This window comes from Nerophis lumbriciformis, linkage group LG17 (assembly GCF_033978685.3).
Source record: "Nerophis lumbriciformis linkage group LG17, RoL_Nlum_v2.1, whole genome shotgun sequence".
Classification (NCBI taxonomy): Eukaryota; Metazoa; Chordata; class Actinopteri; order Syngnathiformes; family Syngnathidae; genus Nerophis; species Nerophis lumbriciformis.
Genome location: NC_084564.2, coordinates 41637582 through 41659584, shown reverse-complemented (window position 1 = coordinate 41659584; position 22003 = coordinate 41637582). Strand labels below are relative to the sequence as shown.

At 38.0% G+C, this 22003-nt stretch overlaps 1 protein-coding gene across 1 annotated transcript; it reads right to left on the bottom strand.

Annotated features, from left to right (window-relative positions):
* Window positions 1-37: 37 nt before the first annotated feature.
* LOC133614305 (ADP-ribosylation factor-like protein 14) lies at window positions 38-21092 on the bottom strand. Its single transcript, XM_061972155.1, has 2 exons — window positions 20778-21092; window positions 38-598 (listed from the first exon to the last, which is right to left on the bottom strand). Exons 1-2 carry the CDS (start codon window positions 21090-21092, stop codon window positions 302-304), a joined length of 612 nt encoding a protein of 203 aa, XP_061828139.1. The 3' UTR covers window positions 38-301.
* Window positions 21093-22003: the final 911 nt, after the last annotated feature.

The following is a 22003-nucleotide window of genomic DNA, read 5'->3' as shown; positions in this document are numbered from 1 at the left end:
CATGTTTATTGTTCCATACAACCAAGTCAGTGTTCAAATAGTCAAGAATGCTTCCACAGGTGCACTTCACTCTATTGTCGACCGGATCTGAGACGTGTTACATGAAGTTAGCGTAGAGGAATGTTGGAATGAAAAACAAGGGTCTTCAAAAAGTCTTTTGGGCAAACCCAAAGACACGTTCTCTTGTGTTTGATTCAAACCACCATGTTGGAGATGTTTGTTTGGATGGTACAGCTCAGGCAGGCAGAAGTGGATTGAACACAAAGTGTGATTAAATGAATCCTTGGATCTCCAGGAGCTATCAGCCACATATCAAAGCAGCGATACTAAAGCCCTTGGATTTCATCTTGACCTGAATGTCCTCTCGCGTCTGTCTCAGTGGGGTCTTCATCAGATAGACTATCCTCCTGAAGCCTTGCTCCAGCCCGGTGCCGGTGACGCCCGAGCACGGCTGGATGAACCAGGCCCTGCTGCCCTGGCACACCTGCCTCAGGTCCAGTCTCTGGCACACCATCTCTGGGCTTAGAGCCCCGCGAAGATCCTGTTTGTTGGCGAGTACGACCAGAGGAACTCCTCGGAGGCTCTCGTACTTCAGGACCTGAAGCGCCAGAACAGAGAACACGTATGCATTACTATTCTGGCACATGATAGCTTAATGTGTGCGTAGGTAGAATTGAGTGCCCTTTATAACAGGGTTGTCCACATGTGAATAATGCTGTATAATAGACTGTATTTATATTTTTCACATGTGAATAATGCTGTATAATAGACTGTATTTATATTATTCACATGTGAATAATGCTGTATAATAGACTGTATTTATATTATTCACATGTGAATAATGCTGTATAATAGACTGTATTTATATTATTCACATGTGAATAATTCTGTATGATAGACTGTATTTATATTATTCACATGTGAATAATGCTGTATAATAGACTGTATTTATATTATTCACATGTGAATAATGCTGTATAATAGACTGTATTTATGTTATTCACATGTGAATAATTCTGTATAATAGACTGTATTTATATTATTCACACGTGAATAATGCAGTATAATAGACTGTGTTTATATTATTCACATGTGAATAATGCTGTATAATAGACTGTATTTATATTATTCACATGTGAATAATGCTGTATTATAGACTGTATGTATATTATTCACATGTGAATAATGCTGTATAATAGACTGTATTTATATTATTCACATGTGAATAATGCTGTATAATAGACTGTATGTATATTATTCACATGTGAATAATGCTGTATAATAGACTGTATTTATATTATTCACATGTGAATAATGCTGTATAATAGACTGTATTTATATTATTCACATGTGAATAATGCTGTATAATAGACTGTATTTATATTACTCACATGCAAATGATGCTGTATAATAGACTGTATTTACATTATTCACATGTGAATAATGCTGTATAATAGACTGTATTTATGTTATTCACACGTGAATAATGCAGTATAATAGACTGTGTTTATATTATTCACATGTGAATAATGCTGTATAATAGACTGTATTTATATTATTCACATGTGAATAATGTTGTATAATAGACTGTATTTATATTATTCACATGTGAATAATGCTGTATAATAGACTGTATTTATATTATTCACATGTGAATAATGCTGTATAATAGACTGTATTTATATTATTCACATGCGAATAATGCTGTGTAATAGACTGCATTTATATTATTCACATGTGAATAATTCTGTATAATAGACTGTATTTATATTATTCACACGTGAATGATGCTGTATAATAGACTGTATTTATATTATTCACATGTGAATGATGCTGTATAATAGACTGTATGTATATTATTCACATGTGAATAATGCTGTATAATAGACTGTATTTATGTTATTCACATGTGAATAATGCTGTATAATAGACTGTATTTATATTATTCACATGTGAATAATGCTGTATAATAGACTGTATTTATATTATTCACATGTGAATAATTCTGTATAATAGACTGTATTTATATTATTCACATGCAAATGATGCTGTATAATAGACTGTATTTATATTATTCACATGTGAATAATTCTGTATAATAGACTGTATTCATGTTATTCACATGTGAATAATGCTGTATAATAGACTGTATTTATATTATTCACATGTGAATAATGCTGTATAATAGACTGTATTTATATTATTCACATGTGAATAATGTTGTATAATAGACTGTATTTACTGTATATTATTCACATGTGAATAATGCTGTATAATAGACTGTATTTATATTATTCACATGCAAATGATGCTGTATAATAGACTGTATTTACATTATTCACATGTGAATAATGCTGTATAATAGACTGTATTTATATTATTCACATGCAAATGATGCTGTATAATAGACTGTATTTACATTATTCACATGTGAATAATGCTGTATAATAGACTGTATTTATATTATTCACATGCAAATGATGCTGTATAACAGACTGTATTTATATTATTCACATGTGAATAATGCTGTATAATAGACTGTATTTATATTATTCACATGCAAATGATGCTGTATAATAGACTGTATTTACATTATTCACATGTGAATAATGCTGTATAATAGACTGTATTTACATTATTCACATGCAAATGATGCTGTATAATAGACTGTATTTACATTATTCACATGTGAATAATGCTGTATAATAGACTGTATTTATATTATTCACATGCAAATGATGCTGTATAATAGACTGTATTTACATTATTCACATGTGAATAATGCTGTATAATAGACTGTATTTATATTATTTACATGTGAATAATGCTGTATAATAGACTGTATTTACATTATTCACATGTGAATAATGCAGTATAATAGACTGTATTTACATTATTCACATGTGAATAATGCTGTATAATAGACTGTATTTATATTATTCACATGCAAATGATGCTGTATAATAGACTGATTTACATTATTCACATGTGAATAATGCTGTATAATAGACTGTATTTATATTATTCACATGCAAATGATGCTGTATAATAGACTGTATTTACATTATTCACATGTGAATAATGCTGTATAATAGACTGTATTTATATTATTCACATGCAAATGATGCTGTATAATAGACTGTATTTATATTATTCACATGTGAATAATGCTGTATAATAGACTGTATTTATATTATTCACATGCAAATGATGCTGTATAATAGACTGTATTTATATTATTCACATGTGAATAATGCTGTATAATAGACTGTATTTATATTATTCACATGCAAATGATGCTGTATAATAGACTGTATTTACATTATTCACATGTGAATAATGCTGTATAATAGACTGTATTTATATTATTCACATGCAAATGATGCTGTATAATAGACTGTATTTATATTACTCACATGCAAATGATGCTGTATAATAGACTGTATTTACATTATTCACATGTGAATAATGCTGTATAATAGACTGTATTTATGTTATTCACACGTGAATAATGCAGTATAATAGACTGTGTTTATATTATTCACATGTGAATAATGCTGTATAATAGACTGTATTTATATTATTCACATGTGAATAATGTTGTATAATAGACTGTATTTATATTATTCACATGTGAATAATGCTGTATAATAGACTGTATTTATATTATTCACATGTGAATAATGCTGTATAATAGACTGTATTTATATTATTCACATGCGAATAATGCTGTGTAATAGACTGCATTTATATTATTCACATGTGAATAATTCTGTATAATAGACTGTATTTATATTATTCACACGTGAATGATGCTGTATAATAGACTGTATTTATATTATTCACATGTGAATGATGCTGTATAATAGACTGTATGTATATTATTCACATGTGAATAATGCTGTATAATAGACTGTATTTATGTTATTCACATGTGAATAATGCTGTATAATAGACTGTATTTATATTATTCACATGTGAATAATGCTGTATAATAGACTGTATTTATATTATTCACATGTGAATAATTCTGTATAATAGACTGTATTTATATTATTCACATGCAAATGATGCTGTATAATAGACTGTATTTATATTATTCACATGTGAATAATTCTGTATAATAGACTGTATTCATGTTATTCACATGTGAATAATGCTGTATAATAGACTGTATTTATATTATTCACATGTGAATAATGCTGTATAATAGACTGTATTTATATTATTCACATGTGAATAATGTTGTATAATAGACTGTATTTACTGTATATTATTCACATGTGAATAATGCTGTATAATAGACTGTATTTATATTATTCACATGCAAATGATGCTGTATAATAGACTGTATTTACATTATTCACATGTGAATAATGCTGTATAATAGACTGTATTTATATTATTCACATGCAAATGATGCTGTATAATAGACTGTATTTACATTATTCACATGTGAATAATGCTGTATAATAGACTGTATTTATATTATTCACATGCAAATGATGCTGTATAACAGACTGTATTTATATTATTCACATGTGAATAATGCTGTATAATAGACTGTATTTATATTATTCACATGCAAATGATGCTGTATAATAGACTGTATTTACATTATTCACATGTGAATAATGCTGTATAATAGACTGTATTTACATTATTCACATGCAAATGATGCTGTATAATAGACTGTATTTACATTATTCACATGTGAATAATGCTGTATAATAGACTGTATTTATATTATTCACATGCAAATGATGCTGTATAATAGACTGTATTTACATTATTCACATGTGAATAATGCAGTATAATAGACTGTATTTATATTATTTACATGTGAATAATGCTGTATAATAGACTGTATTTATATTATTCACATGCAAATGATGCTGTATAATAGACTGATTTACATTATTCACATGTGAATAATGCTGTATAATAGACTGTATTTATATTATTCACATGCAAATGATGCTGTATAATAGACTGTATTTACATTATTCACATGTGAATAATGCTGTATAATAGACTGTATTTATATTATTCACATGCAAATGATGCTGTATAATAGACTGTATTTATATTATTCACATGTGAATAATGCTGTATAATAGACTGTATTTATATTATTCACATGCAAATGATGCTGTATAATAGACTGTATTTATATTATTCACATGTGAATAATGCTGTATAATAGACTGTATTTATATTATTCACATGCAAATGATGCTGTATAATAGACTGTATTTACATTATTCACATGTGAATAATGCTGTATAATAGACTGTATTTATATTATTCACATGCAAATGATGCTGTATAATAGACTGTATTTACATTATTCACATGTGAATAATGCTGTATAATAGACTGTATTTATATTATTTACATGTGAATAATGCTGTATAATAGACTGTATTTATGTTATTCACATGCAAATGATGCTGTATAATAGACTGTATTTACATTATTCACATGTGAATAATGCTGTATAATAGACTGTATTTATATTATTCACATGTGAATAATGCTGTATAATAGACTGTATTTATATTATTCACATGTGAATAATGCTGTATAATAGACTGTATTTACATTATTCACATGTGAATAATGCTGTATAATAGACTGTATTTATATTATTCACATGCAAATGATGCTGTATAATAGACTGTATTTACATTATTCACATGTGAATAATGCTGTATAATAGACTGTATTTATGTTATTCACATGTGAATAATGCAGTATAATAGACTGTATTTATATTATTCACATGTGAATAATTCTGTATAATAGACTGTATTTATACTATTCACACGTGAATAATGCAGTATAATAGACTGTGTGTATATTATTCACATGTGAATAATGCTGTATAATAAACTGTGTTTAAATTATTCACATGTGAATAATGCTGTATAATAGACTGTATTTACTGTATATTATTCACATGTGAATAATGCTGTATAATAAACTGTGTTTAAATTATTCACATGTGAATAATGCTGTATAATAGACTGTATTTACTGTATATTATTCACATGTGAATAATGCTGTATAATAGACTGTATTTATATTATTCACATGTGAATAATGCTGTATAATAGACTGTATTTATACTATTCACACGTGAATAATGCAGTATCATAGACTGTGTGTATATTATTCACATGTGAATAATGCTGTATAATAGACTGTATTTATATTATTCACATGTGAATAATGCTGTATGTTAGACTGTATTTATATTATTCACATGTGAATAATGCTGTATAATAGACTGTATTTATATTATTCACATGTGAATAATTCTGTATAATAGACTGTATTTATATTATTCACATGTGAATAATGCTGCATAATAGACTGTATTTATTCTATTCACATGTGAATAATGCTGTATGATAGACTGTATTTATATTATTTACATGTGAATAATTCTGTATAAAAGACTGTATTTATTCTATTCACATGTGAATAATGCTGTATAATAGACTGTATTTATACTATTCACATGTGAATAATGCTGTATAATAGACTGTATTTATTTTATTCACATGTGAATAATGCTGTATAATAGACTGTATTTATACTATTCACATGTGAATAATGCTGTATAATAGACTGTATTTATTTTATTCACATGTGAATAATGCTGTATAATAGACTGTATTTATATTATTCACATGTGAATAATGCTGCATAATAGACTGTATTTATATTATTCACATGTGAATAATGCTGTATGATAGACTGTATTTATATTATTTACATGTGAATAATTCTGTATAAAAGACTGTATTTATTTTATTCACATGTGAATAATGCTGTATAATAGACTGTATTTATACTATTCACATGTGAATAATGCTGTATAATAGACTGTATTTATTTTATTCACATGTGAATAATGCTGTATAATAGACTGTATTTATACTATTCACATGTGAATAATGCTGTATAATAGACTGTATTTATTTTATTCACATGTGAATAATTCTGTATAATAGACTGTATTTATTTTATTCACATGTGAATAATGCTGTATATTAGACTGTATTTATACTATTCACATGTGAATAATGCTGTATAATAGACTGTATTTATTTTATTCACATGTGAATAATGCAGTATAATAGACTGTATTTATATTATTCACATGTGAATAATGCTGCATAATAGACTGTATTTATATTATTCACATGTGAATAATGCTGTATGATAGACTGTATTTATATTATTTACATGTGAATAATTCTGTATAAAAGACTGTATTTATTTTATTCACATGTGAATAATGCTGTATAATAGACTGTATTTATACTATTCACATGTGAATAATGCTGTATAATAGACTGTATTTATTTTATTCACATGTGAATAATGCTGTATAATAGACTGTATTTATACTATTCACATGTGAATAATGCTGTATAATAGACTGTATTTATTTTATTCACATGTGAATAATGCAGTATAATAGACTGTATTTATATTATTCACATGTGAATAATGCTGCATAATAGACTGTATTTATATTATTCACATGTGAATAATGCTGTATGATAGACTGTATTTATATTATTTACATGTGAATAATTCTGTATAAAAGACTGTATTTATTTTATTCACATGTGAATAATGCTGTATAATAGACTGTATTTATACTATTCACATGTGAATAATGCTGTATAATAGACTGTATTTATTTTATTCACATGTGAATAATTCTGTATAATAGACTGTATTTATTTTATTCACATGTGAATAATGCTGTATAATAGACTGTATTTATATTATTCACATGTGAATAATATAAATACAGTCTAAAAAAGTGCCGTTTCCATTTTAAGCTGTAGCGACCGTAGCACTGAATGAACCGAACATGTGTGTCTCTGGAATGTGGGATGATGCCGGAGTTCTCGGAGAAAGCCCACGCACGCACGCAGAGAGCAGGCAAACTCTTCACAGTGAAGTGAAGTGAATTATATTTATATAGCGCTTTTCTCTAGTGACTCAAAGCACTTTACGTAGTGAAAGCCAATATCTAAGTTACATTTAAACCAGTGTGGGTGGCACTGGGAGCAGGTGGGTAAAGTGTCTTGCCCAAGGACACAACGGCAGAGACTAGGATGGCAGAAGCGGGAATCGAACCTGGAATCCACAAGTTGCTGGCACGGCCACTCTACCAACCGAGCTATACCGCCAGGAACACTCTCCCTGACCACCTGAGGGCACCATAGACTGTGGATGCTTTTAAAAAAAGCTTAAAAACCCTTCTTTTTAAAAAAGCCTTTTTTTAGATGTATGTGTACTAGTTCTAATTTTTATTTTTATTTATTTGTATTATCTTTTTATTTTATTTTTTAATACACTGTAGCACTTTGAGGTTGGATCGGTGCGGCATCTTCAGTAATGCGGACGCTGTATCGATCCGTTGTGGTGAAGAAGGAGCTGAGCCGGAAGGCAAAACTCTCAATTTACCGGTCGATCTACGTTCCCATCCTCACCTATGGTCATGAGCTTTGGGTTATGACCGAAAGGACAAGATCACGGGTAAATGAGTTTCCTCCGCCGGGTGGCGGGTCTCTCCCTTAGAGATAGGGTGAGAAGCTCTGTCATCCGGGAGGAGCTCAAAGTAAAGCCGCTGCCAGATGAGGTGGTTCGGGCATGGAACTGTGGAAAGCTCTCCCTGACCACCTGAGGGCACCACAGACTGTGGATGCTTTTAAAAAAGGCTTAAAAACCCTTCTTTTTAAAAAAGCCTTTTTTAGATATGTGTGTGCTAGCTCTATTTGTTTTATTTTATTTTTTATTATCTTTTTATTTATTATTTTAATACACTGTAGCACTTTGAGGTTGGATCGGTGCGGCGTCTTCAGTAATACGGACGCTGTATCGATCCGTTGTGGTGAAGAAAGAGCTGAGCCGGAAGGCAAAGCTCTCAATTTACCGGTCGATCTACGTAAGGACAAGATCATGGGTAAATGAGTTTCCTCCGCCGGGTGGCGGGTCTCTCCCTTAGAGATAGGGTGAGAAGCTCTGCCATCCGGGAGGAACTCAAAGTAAAGCCGCTGTCAGATGAGGTGGTTCGGGCATGGAACTGTGGAACGCTCTCCCTGACCACCTGAGGGCACCACAGACTGTGGATGCTTTTAAAAAAGGCTTAAAAACCCTTCTTTTTTTAAAAGCCTTTTTTAAAATATATGCGTGCTGGTTCTATTTTTTTATTTAATTTTTTTTAATTATCTTTTTATTTTATTTTTTAATACACTGTAGCACTTTGAGGTTGGATCGGTGCGGCGTCTTCAGTAATGCGGACGCTGTATCGATCCGTTGTGGTGAAGAAGGAGCTGAGCCGGAAGGCAAAGCTCTCAATTTACCGGTCGATCTACGTTCCCATCCTCACCTATGGTCATGAGTTTTAGGTTATGACCGAAAGGACAAGATCATGGGTAAATGAGTTTCCTCCGCCGGGTGGCGAGTCTCTCCCTTAGAGATAGGGTGAGAAGCTCTGCCATCCGGGAGGAACTCAAAGTAAAGCCGCTGTCAGATGAGGTGGTTCGGGCATGGAACTGTGGAACGCTCTCCCTGACCACCTGAGGGCACCACAGACTGTGGATGCTTTTAAAAAAGGCTTAAAAACCCTTCTTTTTTTAAAAGCCTTTTTTAAAATATATGCGTGCTGGTTCTATTTTTTTATTTAATTTTTTTTAATTATCTTTTTATTTTATTTTTTAATACACTGTAGCACTTTGAGGTTGGATCGGTGCGGCGTCTTCAGTAATGCGTACGCCGTATCGATCCGTTGTGGTGAAGAAGGAGCTGAGCCGGAAGGCAAAGCTCTCAATTTACCGGTCGATCTACGTTCCCATCCTGACCTATGGTCATGAGCTTTGGGTTATGACCGAAAGGACAAGATCACGGGTAAAGGAGTTTCCTCCGCTGGGTGGCGGGTCTCTCCCTTAGAGATAGGGTGAGAAGCTCTGCCATCCGGGAGGAACTCAAAGTAAAGCCGCTGCCAGATGAGGTGGTTCGGGCATGGAACTGTGGAAATCTCTCCCTGACCACCTGAGGGCACCACAGACTGTGGATGCTTTTAAAAAAAGCTTAAAAACCCTTCTTTTTAAAAAAGGCTTTTTTTTTAGATGTATGTGTGCTAGTTCTAATTTATTTATTTATTTATTTGTATTATCTTTTTATTTTATTTTTTAATACACTGTAGCACTTTGAGGTTGGATCGGTGCGGCGTCTTCAGTAATGCGTACGCCGTATCGATCCGTTGTGGTGAAGAAGGAGCTGAGCCGGAAGGCAAAGCTCTCAATTTACCGGTCGATCTACGTAAGGACAAAATCATGGGTAAATGAGTTTCCTCCGCCGGGTGGCGGGTCTCTCCCTTAGAGCTAGGGTGAGAAGCTCTGCCATCCGGGAGGAACTCAAAGTAAAGCCGCTGCCAGATGAGATGGTTCGGGCATGGAACTGTGGAACGCTCTCCCTGACCACCTGAGGGCACCACAGACTGTGGATGCTTTTAAAAAAGGCTTAAAAACCCTTCTTTTTTTAAAAGCCTTTTTTAAAATATATGCGTGCTGGTTCTATTTTTTTATTTAATTTTTTTTAATTATCTTTTTATTTTATTTTTTAATACACTGTAGCACTTTGAGGTTGGATCGGTGCGGCGTCTTCAGTAATGCGTACGCCGTATCGATCCGTTGTGGTGAAGAAGGAGCTGAGCCGGAAGGCAAAGCTCTCAATTTACCGGTCGATCTACGTTCCCATCCTGACCTATGGTCATGAGCTTTGGGTTATGACCGAAAGGACAAGATCACGGGTAAAGGAGTTTCCTCCGCTGGGTGGCGGGTCTCTCCCTTAGAGATAGGGTGAGAAGCTCTGCCATCCGGGAGGAACTCAAAGTAAAGCCGCTGCCAGATGAGGTGGTTCGGGCATGGAACTGTGGAAATCTCTCCCTGACCACCTGAGGGCACCACAGACTGTGGATGCTTTTAAAAAAAGCTTAAAAACCCTTCTTTTTAAAAAAGGCTTTTTTTTTAGATGTATGTGTGCTAGTTCTAATTTATTTATTTATTTATTTGTATTATCTTTTTATTTTATTTTTTAATACACTGTAGCACTTTGAGGTTGGATCGGTGCGGCGTCTTCAGTAATGCGTACGCCGTATCGATCCGTTGTGGTGAAGAAGGAGCTGAGCCGGAAGGCAAAGCTCTCAATTTACCGGTCGATCTACGTAAGGACAAAATCATGGGTAAATGAGTTTCCTCCGCCGGGTGGCGGGTCTCTCCCTTAGAGCTAGGGTGAGAAGCTCTGCCATCCGGGAGGAACTCAAAGTAAAGCCGCTGCCAGATGAGGTGGTTCGGGCATGGAACTGTGGAACGCTCTCCCTGACCACCTGAGGGCACCACAGACTGTGGATGCTTTTAAAAAAGGCTTAAAAATCCTTCTTTTTAAAAAAAAAAAAAGCCTCTTTTTTTTTAGATATATGTGTGCTAGTTCAAGTTTTAATTTTTATTTATTTTTATTATCTTTTTATTTTATTTTTTTAATACACTGTAGCACTTTGAGGTTGGATCGGTGCGGCGTCTTCAGTAATGCGGACGCTGTATCGATCCGTTGTGGTGAAGAAGGAGCTGAGCCGGAAGGCAAAACTCTCAATTTACCGGTCGATCTACATTCCCATCCTCACCTATGGTCATGAGCTTTGGGTTATGACCGAAAGGACAAGATCACGGGTAAATGAGTTTCCTCCGCCGGGTGGCGGGTCTCTCCCTTAGAGATAGGGTGAGAAGCTCTGCCATCCGGGAGGAACTCAAAGTAAAGCCGCTGCCAGATGAGGTGGTTCGGGCATGGAACTGTGGAACGCTCTCCCTGACCACCTGAGGGCACCACAGACTGTGGATGCTTTTAAAAAAAGCTTAAAAACCCTTCTTTTTAAAAAAGCCTTTTTTTTAGATGTATGTGTGCTAGTTCTAATTTATTTATTTATTTATTTGTATTATCTTTTTATTTAATTTTTTAATACACTGTAGCACTTTGAGGTTGGATCGGTGCGGCGTCTTCAGTAATGCGGACGCTGTATCGATCCGTTTTGGTGAAGAAGGAGCTGAGCCGGAAGGCAAAGCTCTCAGTTTACCGGTCGATCTACGTTCCCATCCTCACCTATGGTCATGAGCTTTGGGTTATGACCGAAAGGACAAGATCATGGGTAAATGAGTTTCCTCCGCCGGGTGGCGGGTCTCTCCCTTAGAGATAGGGTGAGAAGCTCTGCCATCCGGGAGGAACTCAAAGTAAAGCCGCTGTCAGATGAGGTGGTTCGGGCATGGAACTGTGGAACGCTCTCCCTGACCACCTGAGGGCACCACAGACTGTGGATGCTTTTAAAAAAGGCTTAAAAACCCTTCTTTTTAAAAAAACCTTTTTTAGATATATGTGTGCTAGTTCTAATTTTTATTTTTTTTATTTTTATTATCTTTTTATTTATTATTTTGATACACTGTAGCACTTTGAGGTTGGATCGGTGCGGCGTCTTCAGTAATGCGTACGCCGTATCGATCCGTTGTGGTGAAGAAGGAGCTGAGCCGGAAGGCAAAGCTCTCAATTTACCGGTCGATCTACGTAAGGACAAAATCATGGGTAAATGAGTTTCCTCCGCCGGGTGGCGGGTCTCTCCCTTAGAGCTAGGGTGAGAAGCTCTGCCATCCGGGAGGAACTCAAAGTAAAGCCGCTGCCAGATGAGGTGGTTCGGGCATGGAACTGTGGAACGCTCTCCCTGACCACCTGAGGGCACCACAGACTGTGGATGCTTTTAAAAAAGGCTTAAAAATCCTTCTTTTAAAAAAAAAAAAAAGCCTCTTTTTTTTTAGATATATGTGTGCTAGTTCAAGTTTTAATTTTTATTTATTTTTATTATCTTTTTATTTTATTTTTTTAATACACTGTAGCACTTTGAGGTTGGATCGGTGCGGCGTCTTCAGTAATGCGTACGCCGTATCGATCCGTTGTGGTGAAGAAGGAGCTGAGCCGGAAGGCAAAACTCTCAATTTACCGGTCGATCTACATTCCCATCCTCACCTATGGTCATGAGCTTTGGGTTATGACCGAAAGGACAAGATCACGGGTAAATGAGTTTCCTCCGCCGGGTGGCGGGTCTCTCCCTTAGAGATAGGGTGAGAAGCTCTGCCATCCGGGAGGAACTCAAAGTAAAGCCGCTGCCAGATGAGGTGGTTCGGGCATGGAACTGTGGAACGCTCTCCCTGACCACCTGAGGGCACCACAGACTGTGGATGCTTTTAAATAAAGCTTAAAAAACCCTTCTTTTTAAAAAAGCCTTTTTTTTAGATGTACGGTATGTGTGCTAGTTCTAATTTTTATTTTTATTTATTTGTATTATCTTTTTATTTTATTTTTTAATACACTGTAGCACTTTGAGGTTGGATCGGTGCGGCGTCTTCAGTAATGCGGACGCTGTATCGATCCGTTGTGGTGAAGAAGGAGCTGAGCCGGAAGGCAAAGCTCTCAATTTACCGGTCGATCTACGTTCCCATCCTCACCTATGGTCATGAGTTTTAGGTTATGACCGAAAGGACAAGATCATGGGTAAATGAGTTTCCTCCGCCGGGTGGCGAGTCTCTCCCTTAGAGATAGGGTGAGAAGCTCTGCCATCCGGGAGGAACTCAAAGTAAAGCCGCTGTCAGATGAGGTGGTTCGGGCATGGAACTGTGGAACGCTCTCCCTGACCACCTGAGGGCACCACAGACTGTGGATGCTTTTAAAAAAGGCTTAAAAACCCTTCTTTTTTTAAAAGCCTTTTTTAAAATATATGCGTGCTGGTTCTATTTTTTTATTTAATTTTTTTTAATTATCTTTTTATTTTATTTTTTAATACACTGTAGCACTTTGAGGTTGGATCGGTGCGGCGTCTTCAGTAATGCGTACGCCGTATCGATCCGTTGTGGTGAAGAAGGAGCTGAGCCGGAAGGCAAAGCTCTCAATTTACCGGTCGATCTACGTTCCCATCCTGACCTATGGTCATGAGCTTTGGGTTATGACCGAAAGGACAAGATCACGGGTAAAGGAGTTTCCTCCGCCGGGTGGCGGGTCTCTCCCTTAGAGATAGGGTGAGAAGCTCTGCCATCCGGGAGGAACTCAAAGTAAAGCCGCTGCCAGATGAGGTGGTTCGGGCATGGAACTGTGGAAATCTCTCCCTGACCACCTGAGGGCACCACAGACTGTGGATGCTTTTAAAAAAAGCTTAAAAACCCTTCTTTTTAAAAAAGGCTTTTTTTTTAGATGTATGTGTGCTAGTTCTAATTTATTTATTTATTTATTTGTATTATCTTTTTATTTTATTTTTTAATACACTGTAGCACTTTGAGGTTGGATCGGTGCGGCGTCTTCAGTAATGCGGACGCTGTATCGATCCGTTGTGGTGAAGAAGGAGCTGAGCCGGAAGGCAAAGCTCTCAATTTACCGGTCGATCTACGTAAGGACAAAATCATGGGTAAATGAGTTTCCTCCGCCGGGTGGCGGGTCTCTCCCTTAGAGATAGGGTGAGAAGCTCTGCCATCCGGGAGGAACTCAAAGTAAAGCCGCTGCCAGATGAGGTGGTTCGGGCATGGAACTGTGGAACGCTCTCCCTGACCACCTGAGGGCACCACAGACTGTGGATGCTTTTAAAAAAGGCTTAAAAATCCTTCTTTTTAAAAAAAAAAAAAGCCTCTTTTTTTTTAGATATATGTGTGCTAGTTCAAGTTTTAATTTTTATTTATTTTTATTATCTTTTTATTTTATTTTTTTAATACACTGTAGCACTTTGAGGTTGGATCGGTGCGGCGTCTTCAGTAATGCGGACGCTGTATCGATCCGTTGTGGTGAAGAAGGAGCTGAGCCGGAAGGCAAAACTCTCAATTTACCGGTCGATCTACATTCCCATCCTCACCTATGGTCATGAGCTTTGGGTTATGACCGAAAGGACAAGATCACGGGTAAATGAGTTTCCTCCGCCGGGTGGCGGGTCTCTCCCTTAGAGATAGGGTGAGAAGCTCTGCCATCCGGGAGGAACTCAAAGTAAAGCCGCTGCCAGATGAGGTGGTTCGGGCATGGAACTGTGGAACGCTCTCCCTGACCACCTGAGGGCACCACAGACTGTGGATGCTTTTAAAAAAAGCTTAAAAACCCTTCTTTTTAAAAAAGCCTTTTTTTTAGATGTATGTGTGCTAGTTCTAATTTATTTATTTATTTATTTGTATTATCTTTTTATTTAATTTTTTAATACACTGTAGCACTTTGAGGTTGGATCGGTGCGGCGTCTTCAGTAATGCGGACGCTGTATCGATCCGTTTTGGTGAAGAAGGAGCTGAGCCGGAAGGCAAAGCTCTCAGTTTACCGGTCGATCTACGTTCCCATCCTCACCTATGGTCATGAGCTTTTGGTTATGATCGAAAGTACAAGATCATGGGTAAATGAGTTTCCTCCGCCGGGTGGCGGGTCTCTCCCTTAGAGCTAGGGTGAGAAGCTCTGTCATCCGGGAGGAACTCAAAGTAAAGCCGCTGTCAGATGAGGAGGTTCGGGCATGGAACTGTGGAACGCTCTCCCTGACCACCTGAGGGCACCACAGACTGTGGATGCTTTTAAAAAAGGCTTAAAAACCCTTCTTTTTAAAAAAAACCTTTTTTAGATATATGTGTGCTAGCTCTATTTTTTTTATTTTTTTTTATTTTTATTATCTTTTTATTTATTTTTTTAATACACTGTAGCACTTTGAGGTTGGATCGGTGCGGCGTCTTCAGTAATGCGGACGCTGTATCGATCCGTTGTGGTGAAGAAGGAGCTGAGCCGGAAGGCAAAGCTCTCAGTTTACCGGTCGATCTACGTTCCCATCCTCATCTATGGTCATGAGCTTTGGGGTATGACCGAAAGGACAAGATCACGGGTAAATGAGTTTCCTCCGCCGGGTGGCGGGTCTCTCCCTTAGAGCTAGGGTGAGAAGCTCTGCCATCCGGGAGGAACTCAAAGTAAAGCCGCTGCCAGATGAGGTGGTTCGGGCATGGAACTGTGGAACGCTCTCCCTGACCACCTGAGGGCACCACAAACTGTGGATGCTTTTAAAAAAAGCTTAAAAACCCTTCTTTTTAAAAAAGCCTTTTTTTTAGATGTATGTGTGCTAGTTCTAATTTTTATTTTTATTTATTTGTATTATCTTTTTATTTTATTTTTTAATACACTGTAGCACTTTGAGGTTGGATCGGTGCGGCGTCTTCAGTAATGCGGACGCTGTATCGATCCGTTGTGGTGAAGAAGGAGCTGAGCCGGAAGGCAAAGCTCTCAATTTACCGGTCGATCTACGTTCCCATCCTCACCTATGGTCATGAGCTTTGGGTTATGACCGAAAGGACAAGATCACGGGTAAATGAGTTTCCTCCGCCGGGTGGCGGGTCTCTCCCTTAGAGATAGGGTGAGAAGCTCTGCCATCCGGGAGGAACTCAAAGTAAAGCCGCTGTCAGACGAGGTGGTTCGGGCATGGAACTGTGGAACGCTCTCCCTGACCACCTGAGGGCACCACAGACTGTGGATGCTTTTAAAAAAGGCTTAAAAACCCTTCTTTTTTTTTTTAAAAAAGCCTTTTTTTTTTAGATATATGTGTGCTAGTTCAAGTTTTAATTTGTATTTATTTTTATTATCTTTTTATTTTATTTTTTTAATACACTGTAGCACTTTGAGGTTGGATCGGTGCGGCGTCTTCAGTAATGCGGACGCTGTATCGATCCGTTGTGGTGAAGAAGGAGCTGAGCCGGAAGGCAAAACTCTCAATTTACCGGTCGATCTACGTTCCCATCCTCACCTATGGTCATGAGCTTTGGGGTATGACCGAAAGGACAAGATCACGGGTAAATGAGTTTCCTCCGCCGGGTGGCGGGTCTCTCCCTTAGAGCTAGGGTGAGAAGCTCTGCCATCCGGGAGGAACTCAAAGTAAAGCCGCTGTCAGATGAGGTGGTTCGGGCATGGAACTGTGGAACGCTCTCCCTGACCACCTGAGGGCACCACAGACTGTGGATGCTTTTAAAAAAAGCTTAAAAACCCTTCTTTTAAAAAAAGCCTTTTTTTAGATGTATGTGTGCTAGTTCTAATTTTTATTTTTATTTATTTGTATTATCTTTTTATTTTATTTTTTAATACACTGTAGCACTTTGAGGTTGGATCGGTGCAGCGTCTTCAGTAATGCGGACGCTGTATCGATCCGTTGTGGTGAAGAAGGAGCTGAGCCGGAAGGCAAAGCTCTCAATTTACCGGTCGATCTACGTTCCCATCCTCACCTATGGTCATGAGCTTTGGGTTATGACCGAAAGGACAAGATCACGGGTAAATAAGTTTCCTCTGCCAGGTGGCGGGTCTCTCTCTTAGAGATAATAATAATAATAATAATAATAACTGGGATTTATATAGCGCTTTTCTAAGTACACAAAGTCGCTTTACATGTAGAACCCATCATTCATTCACACCTGGTGGTGGTAAGCTACTTTCATAGCCACAGGGTGAGAAGCTCTGCCATCCGGGAGGAACTCAAAGTAAAGCCGCTGCCAGATGAGGTGGTTCGGGCATGGAACTGTGGAACGCTCTCCCTGACCACCTGAGGGCACCACAGACTGTGGATGCTTTTAAAAAAAGCTTAAAAACCCTTCTTTTTAAAAAAGCCTTTTTTTAGATGTATGTGTGCTAGTTCTAATTTATTTATTTATTTATTAATTTGTATTATCTTTTTATTTAATTTTTTAATACACTGTAGCACTTTGAGGTTGGATCGGTGCAGCGTCTTCAGTAATGCGGACGCTGTATCGATCCGTTGTGGTGAAGAAGGAGCTGAGCCGGAAGGCAAAGCTCTCAATTTACCGGTCGATCTACGTTCCCATCCTCACCTATGGTCATGAGCTTTGGGTTATGACTGAAAGGACAAGATCATGGCTAAATGAGTTTCCTCCGCCGGGTGGCGAGTCTCTCCCTCAGAGATAGGGTGAGAAGCTCTGTCATCCGGGAGGAACTCAAAGTAAAGCCGCTGTCAGATGAGGTGGTTCGGGCATGGAACTGTGGAACGCTCTCCCTGACCACCTGAGGGCACCACAGACTGTGGATGCTTTTAAAAAAAGCTTAAAAACCCTTCTTTTTAAAAAAGCCTTTTTTTTAGATGTATGTGTGCTAGTTCTAATTTTTATTTTTATTTATTTGTATTATCTTTTTATTTTATTTTTTAATACACTGTAGCACTTTGAGGTTGGATCGGTGCGGCGTCTTCAGTAATGCGGACGCTGTATCGATCCGTTGTGGTGTAGAAGGAGCTGAGCCGGAAGGCAAAGCTCTCAATTTACCGGGCGATCTACGTTCCCATCCTCACCTATGGTCATGAGCTTTGGGTTATGACCGAAAGGACAAGATCACGGGTAAATGAGTTTCCTCCGCCGGGTGGCGGGTCTCTCCCTTAGAGCTAGGGTGAGAAGCTCTGTCATCCGGGAGGAACTCAAAGTAAAGCCGCTGCTAGACGAGGTGGTTCGGGCATGGAACTGTGGAACGCTCTCCCTGACCACCTGAGGGCACCACAGACTGTGGATGCTTTTAAAAAAAGCTTAAAAACCCTTCTTTTTAAAAAAGCCTTTTTTTTAGATGTATGTGTGCTAGTTCTAATTTATTTATTTATTTATTTGTATTATCTTTTTATTTAATTTTTTAATACACTGTAGCACTTTGAGGTTGGATCGGTGCGGCGTCTTCAGTAATGCGTTGTGGTGAAGAAGGAGCTGAGCCGGAAGGCAAAGCTCTCAACTTACCGGTCGATTTACGTTCCCATCCTGACCTATGGTCATGAGCTTTGGGTTATGACCGAAAGGACAAGATCACGGGTAAATGAGTTTCCTCCGCCGGGTGGCGGGTCTCTCCCTTAGAGATAGGGTGAGAAGCTCTGTCATCCGGGAGGAACTCAAAGTAAAGCCGCTGCCAGATGAGGAGGGTCGGGCATGGAACTGTGGAACGCTCTCCCTGACCACCTGAGGGCACCACAGACTGTGGATGCTTTTAAAAAAGGCTTAAAAACCCTTCTTTTTTTTTTTAAAAAAGCCTTTTTTTTTTAGATATATGTGTGCTAGTTCAAGTTTTAATTTGTATTTATTTTTATTATCTTTTTATTTTATTTTTTTAATACACTGTAGCACTTTGAGGTTGGATCGGTGCGGCGTCTTCAGTAATGCGGACGCTGTATCGATCCGTTGTGGTGAAGAAGGAGCTGAGCCGGAAGGCAAAACTCTCAATTTACCGGTCGATCTACGTTCCCATCCTCACCTATGGTCATGAGCTTTGGGTTATGACCGAAAGGACAAGATCACGGGTAAATGAGTTTCCTCCGCCGGGTGGCGGGTCTCTCCCTTAGAGATAGGGTGAGAAGCTCTGTCAACCAGGGAGGAGCTCAAAGTAAAGCTGCTGCTCCTCCACATGGAGAGGAGCCAGATGAGGTGGTTTGGGCATGGAACTGTGGAATGCTCTCCCTGACCACCTGAGGGCACCACAGACTGTGGATGCTTTTGAAAAAAGCTTAAAAACCCCTTCTTTTTTAAAAAAAAGCCTTTTTTTAGATATATGTGTACTAGTTCTAATTTTTATTTTTATTTATTTGTATTATCTTTTTATTTTATTTTTTAATACACTGTAGCACTTTGAGGTTGGATCGGTGCGGCGTCTTCAGTAATGCGGACGCTGTATCGATCCGTTGTGGTAATTTACCGGTCGATCTACGTTCCCATCCTCACCTATGGTCATGAGCTTTGGGTTATGACCGAAAGGACAAGATCACATGGAACTGTGGAACGCTCTCCCTGACCACCTGAGGGCACCACAGACTGTGGATGCTTTTAAAAAAAGCTTAAAAACCCTTCTTTTAAAAAAAGCCTTTTTTAGATATATGTGTGCTAGCTCTATTTAAAAAAAAAAAAAAAGTATTATCTTTTTATTCATTATTTTAATACACTGTAGCACTTTGAGGTTGGATCGGTGCGGCGTCTTCAGTAATGCGGACGCTGTATCGATCCGTTTTGGTGAAGAAGGAGCTGAGCCGGAAGGCAAAGCTCTCAATTTACCGGTCGATCTACGTAAGGACAAGATCATGGGTAAATGAGTTTCCTCCGCCGGGTGGCGGGTCTCTCCCTTAGAGCTAGGGTGAGAAGCTCTGCCATCCGGGAGGAACTCAAAGTAAAGCCGCTGTCAGATGAGGTGGTTCGGGCATGGAACTGTGGAACGCTCTCCCTGACCACCTGAGGGCACCACAGACTGTGGATGCTTTTAAAAAAGGCTTAAAAACCCTTCTTTTTTTTTAAAAAAAAAGCCTTTTTTTTTTAGATATATGTGTGCTAGTTCAAGTTTTAATTTTTTAATTTTTATTATATATATATATATATATTTTTTTTAATACACTGTAGCACTTTGAGGTTGTTTGCTCAATGTAAAGTGCTTTTTACAAATAAAAATCTATTATTTATATTATCTGCTTAGGATGCCACCCGAACGCCTCCCTAGGGAAGAAAATGGATGGATGGATGGATTTGCAAAAAATATTTTTTGGACCAGTTAGGTGAAGTTGCATAATTTTCCACGGCAACGGGTTGAATATAAAGTGCTGCATCCAACATTCAAGTCCTTTGCATGCACCGTCCTGCGGTGTGCCAGGCATCATTGACTACCCATGTGTGCTGTCAAAGGGTAAGTGCGGGACTTACCCGATGGAGTTCCTTGCAGGCCTCATCCAGTCTCCCGTGGTCCGCGCTGTCCACCACAAACAGCAGTCCGGCTGTGTCGGCGTAGTGATGCTTCCAGTGGGGCCTCATCTTCCTCTGGCCACCCACGTCCCAGACGGTGAGACCGGGGCCGCTCCTGTCCGTCTCCAGCGTCTCCACGTTGAAGCCCACAGTGGGCACGGTCACCACGTTCTCATTGTATTTGAGTTTGTATAGGAGGGTGCTCTTCCCCGACTCGTCCAGGCCCAGCATCAGGACCTGCGCTTGCTTCCGAGGCTTGGAGCCGTGCATCCCCATTTCTGAACGGGCTGGTTGCGTAACAGGGTAAACTAAGATCTCTGGCGCCCGGTGGGTCCTGCAGTGCTGTCAGTCCGCAGCAGTCACTATGGTTTATGTACACACACTTTAAAGGGATACCGCCCCTCTCTGGTGACGGGGTCCTCCCAGTCCCTGTGCAGCTTTCAGTAAAGCTATTTATATCAAAAGTGACAGTGCATATGCACAGCTCGACCGGGTTCTTTGGTTTCCTCTGGAGTCATGTCACACCTGGTCGCAACCGTCACTCATGCACACATGGCAGGAAGTCCTTATTTGGGACAACATCCGCATTATTTCCCAGCCTGGCAGTGCTGTTGAATGGGAAATACTAGACCACTTAATAGGACCGGACATGCTAGACTTTATTCATCCTACTATGAGGAAATGATGAGGTTGTTGTGTCGGATTAAACCGTCCACAATAGTGTTGTCCCCATGCCAACATTTTGGTTATTTTAATACTTTTCCATACTTTTCTAAATAAAGGGGACCACAAAAAAATGGCATTATTGTCTTTATTTTAACAAAACATCTTAGGCTACATGAAACATACAGGTAAAAGCCAGTAAATTAGAATATTTTGAAAAACTTGATTTATTTCAGTAATTGCATTCAAAAGGTGTAACTTGTACATTATATTTATTCATTGCACACAGACTGATGCATTCAAATGTTTATTTCATTTAATTTTGATGATTTGAAGTGGCAACAAATGAAAATCCAAAATTCCGTGTGTCACAAAATTAGAATATTACTTAAGGCTAATACAAAAAAGGGATTTTTAGAAATGTTGGCCAACTGAAAAGTATGAAAATGAAAAATATGAGCATGTACAATACTCAATACTTGGTTGGAGCTCCTTTTGCCTCACTTACTGCGTTAATGCGGCGT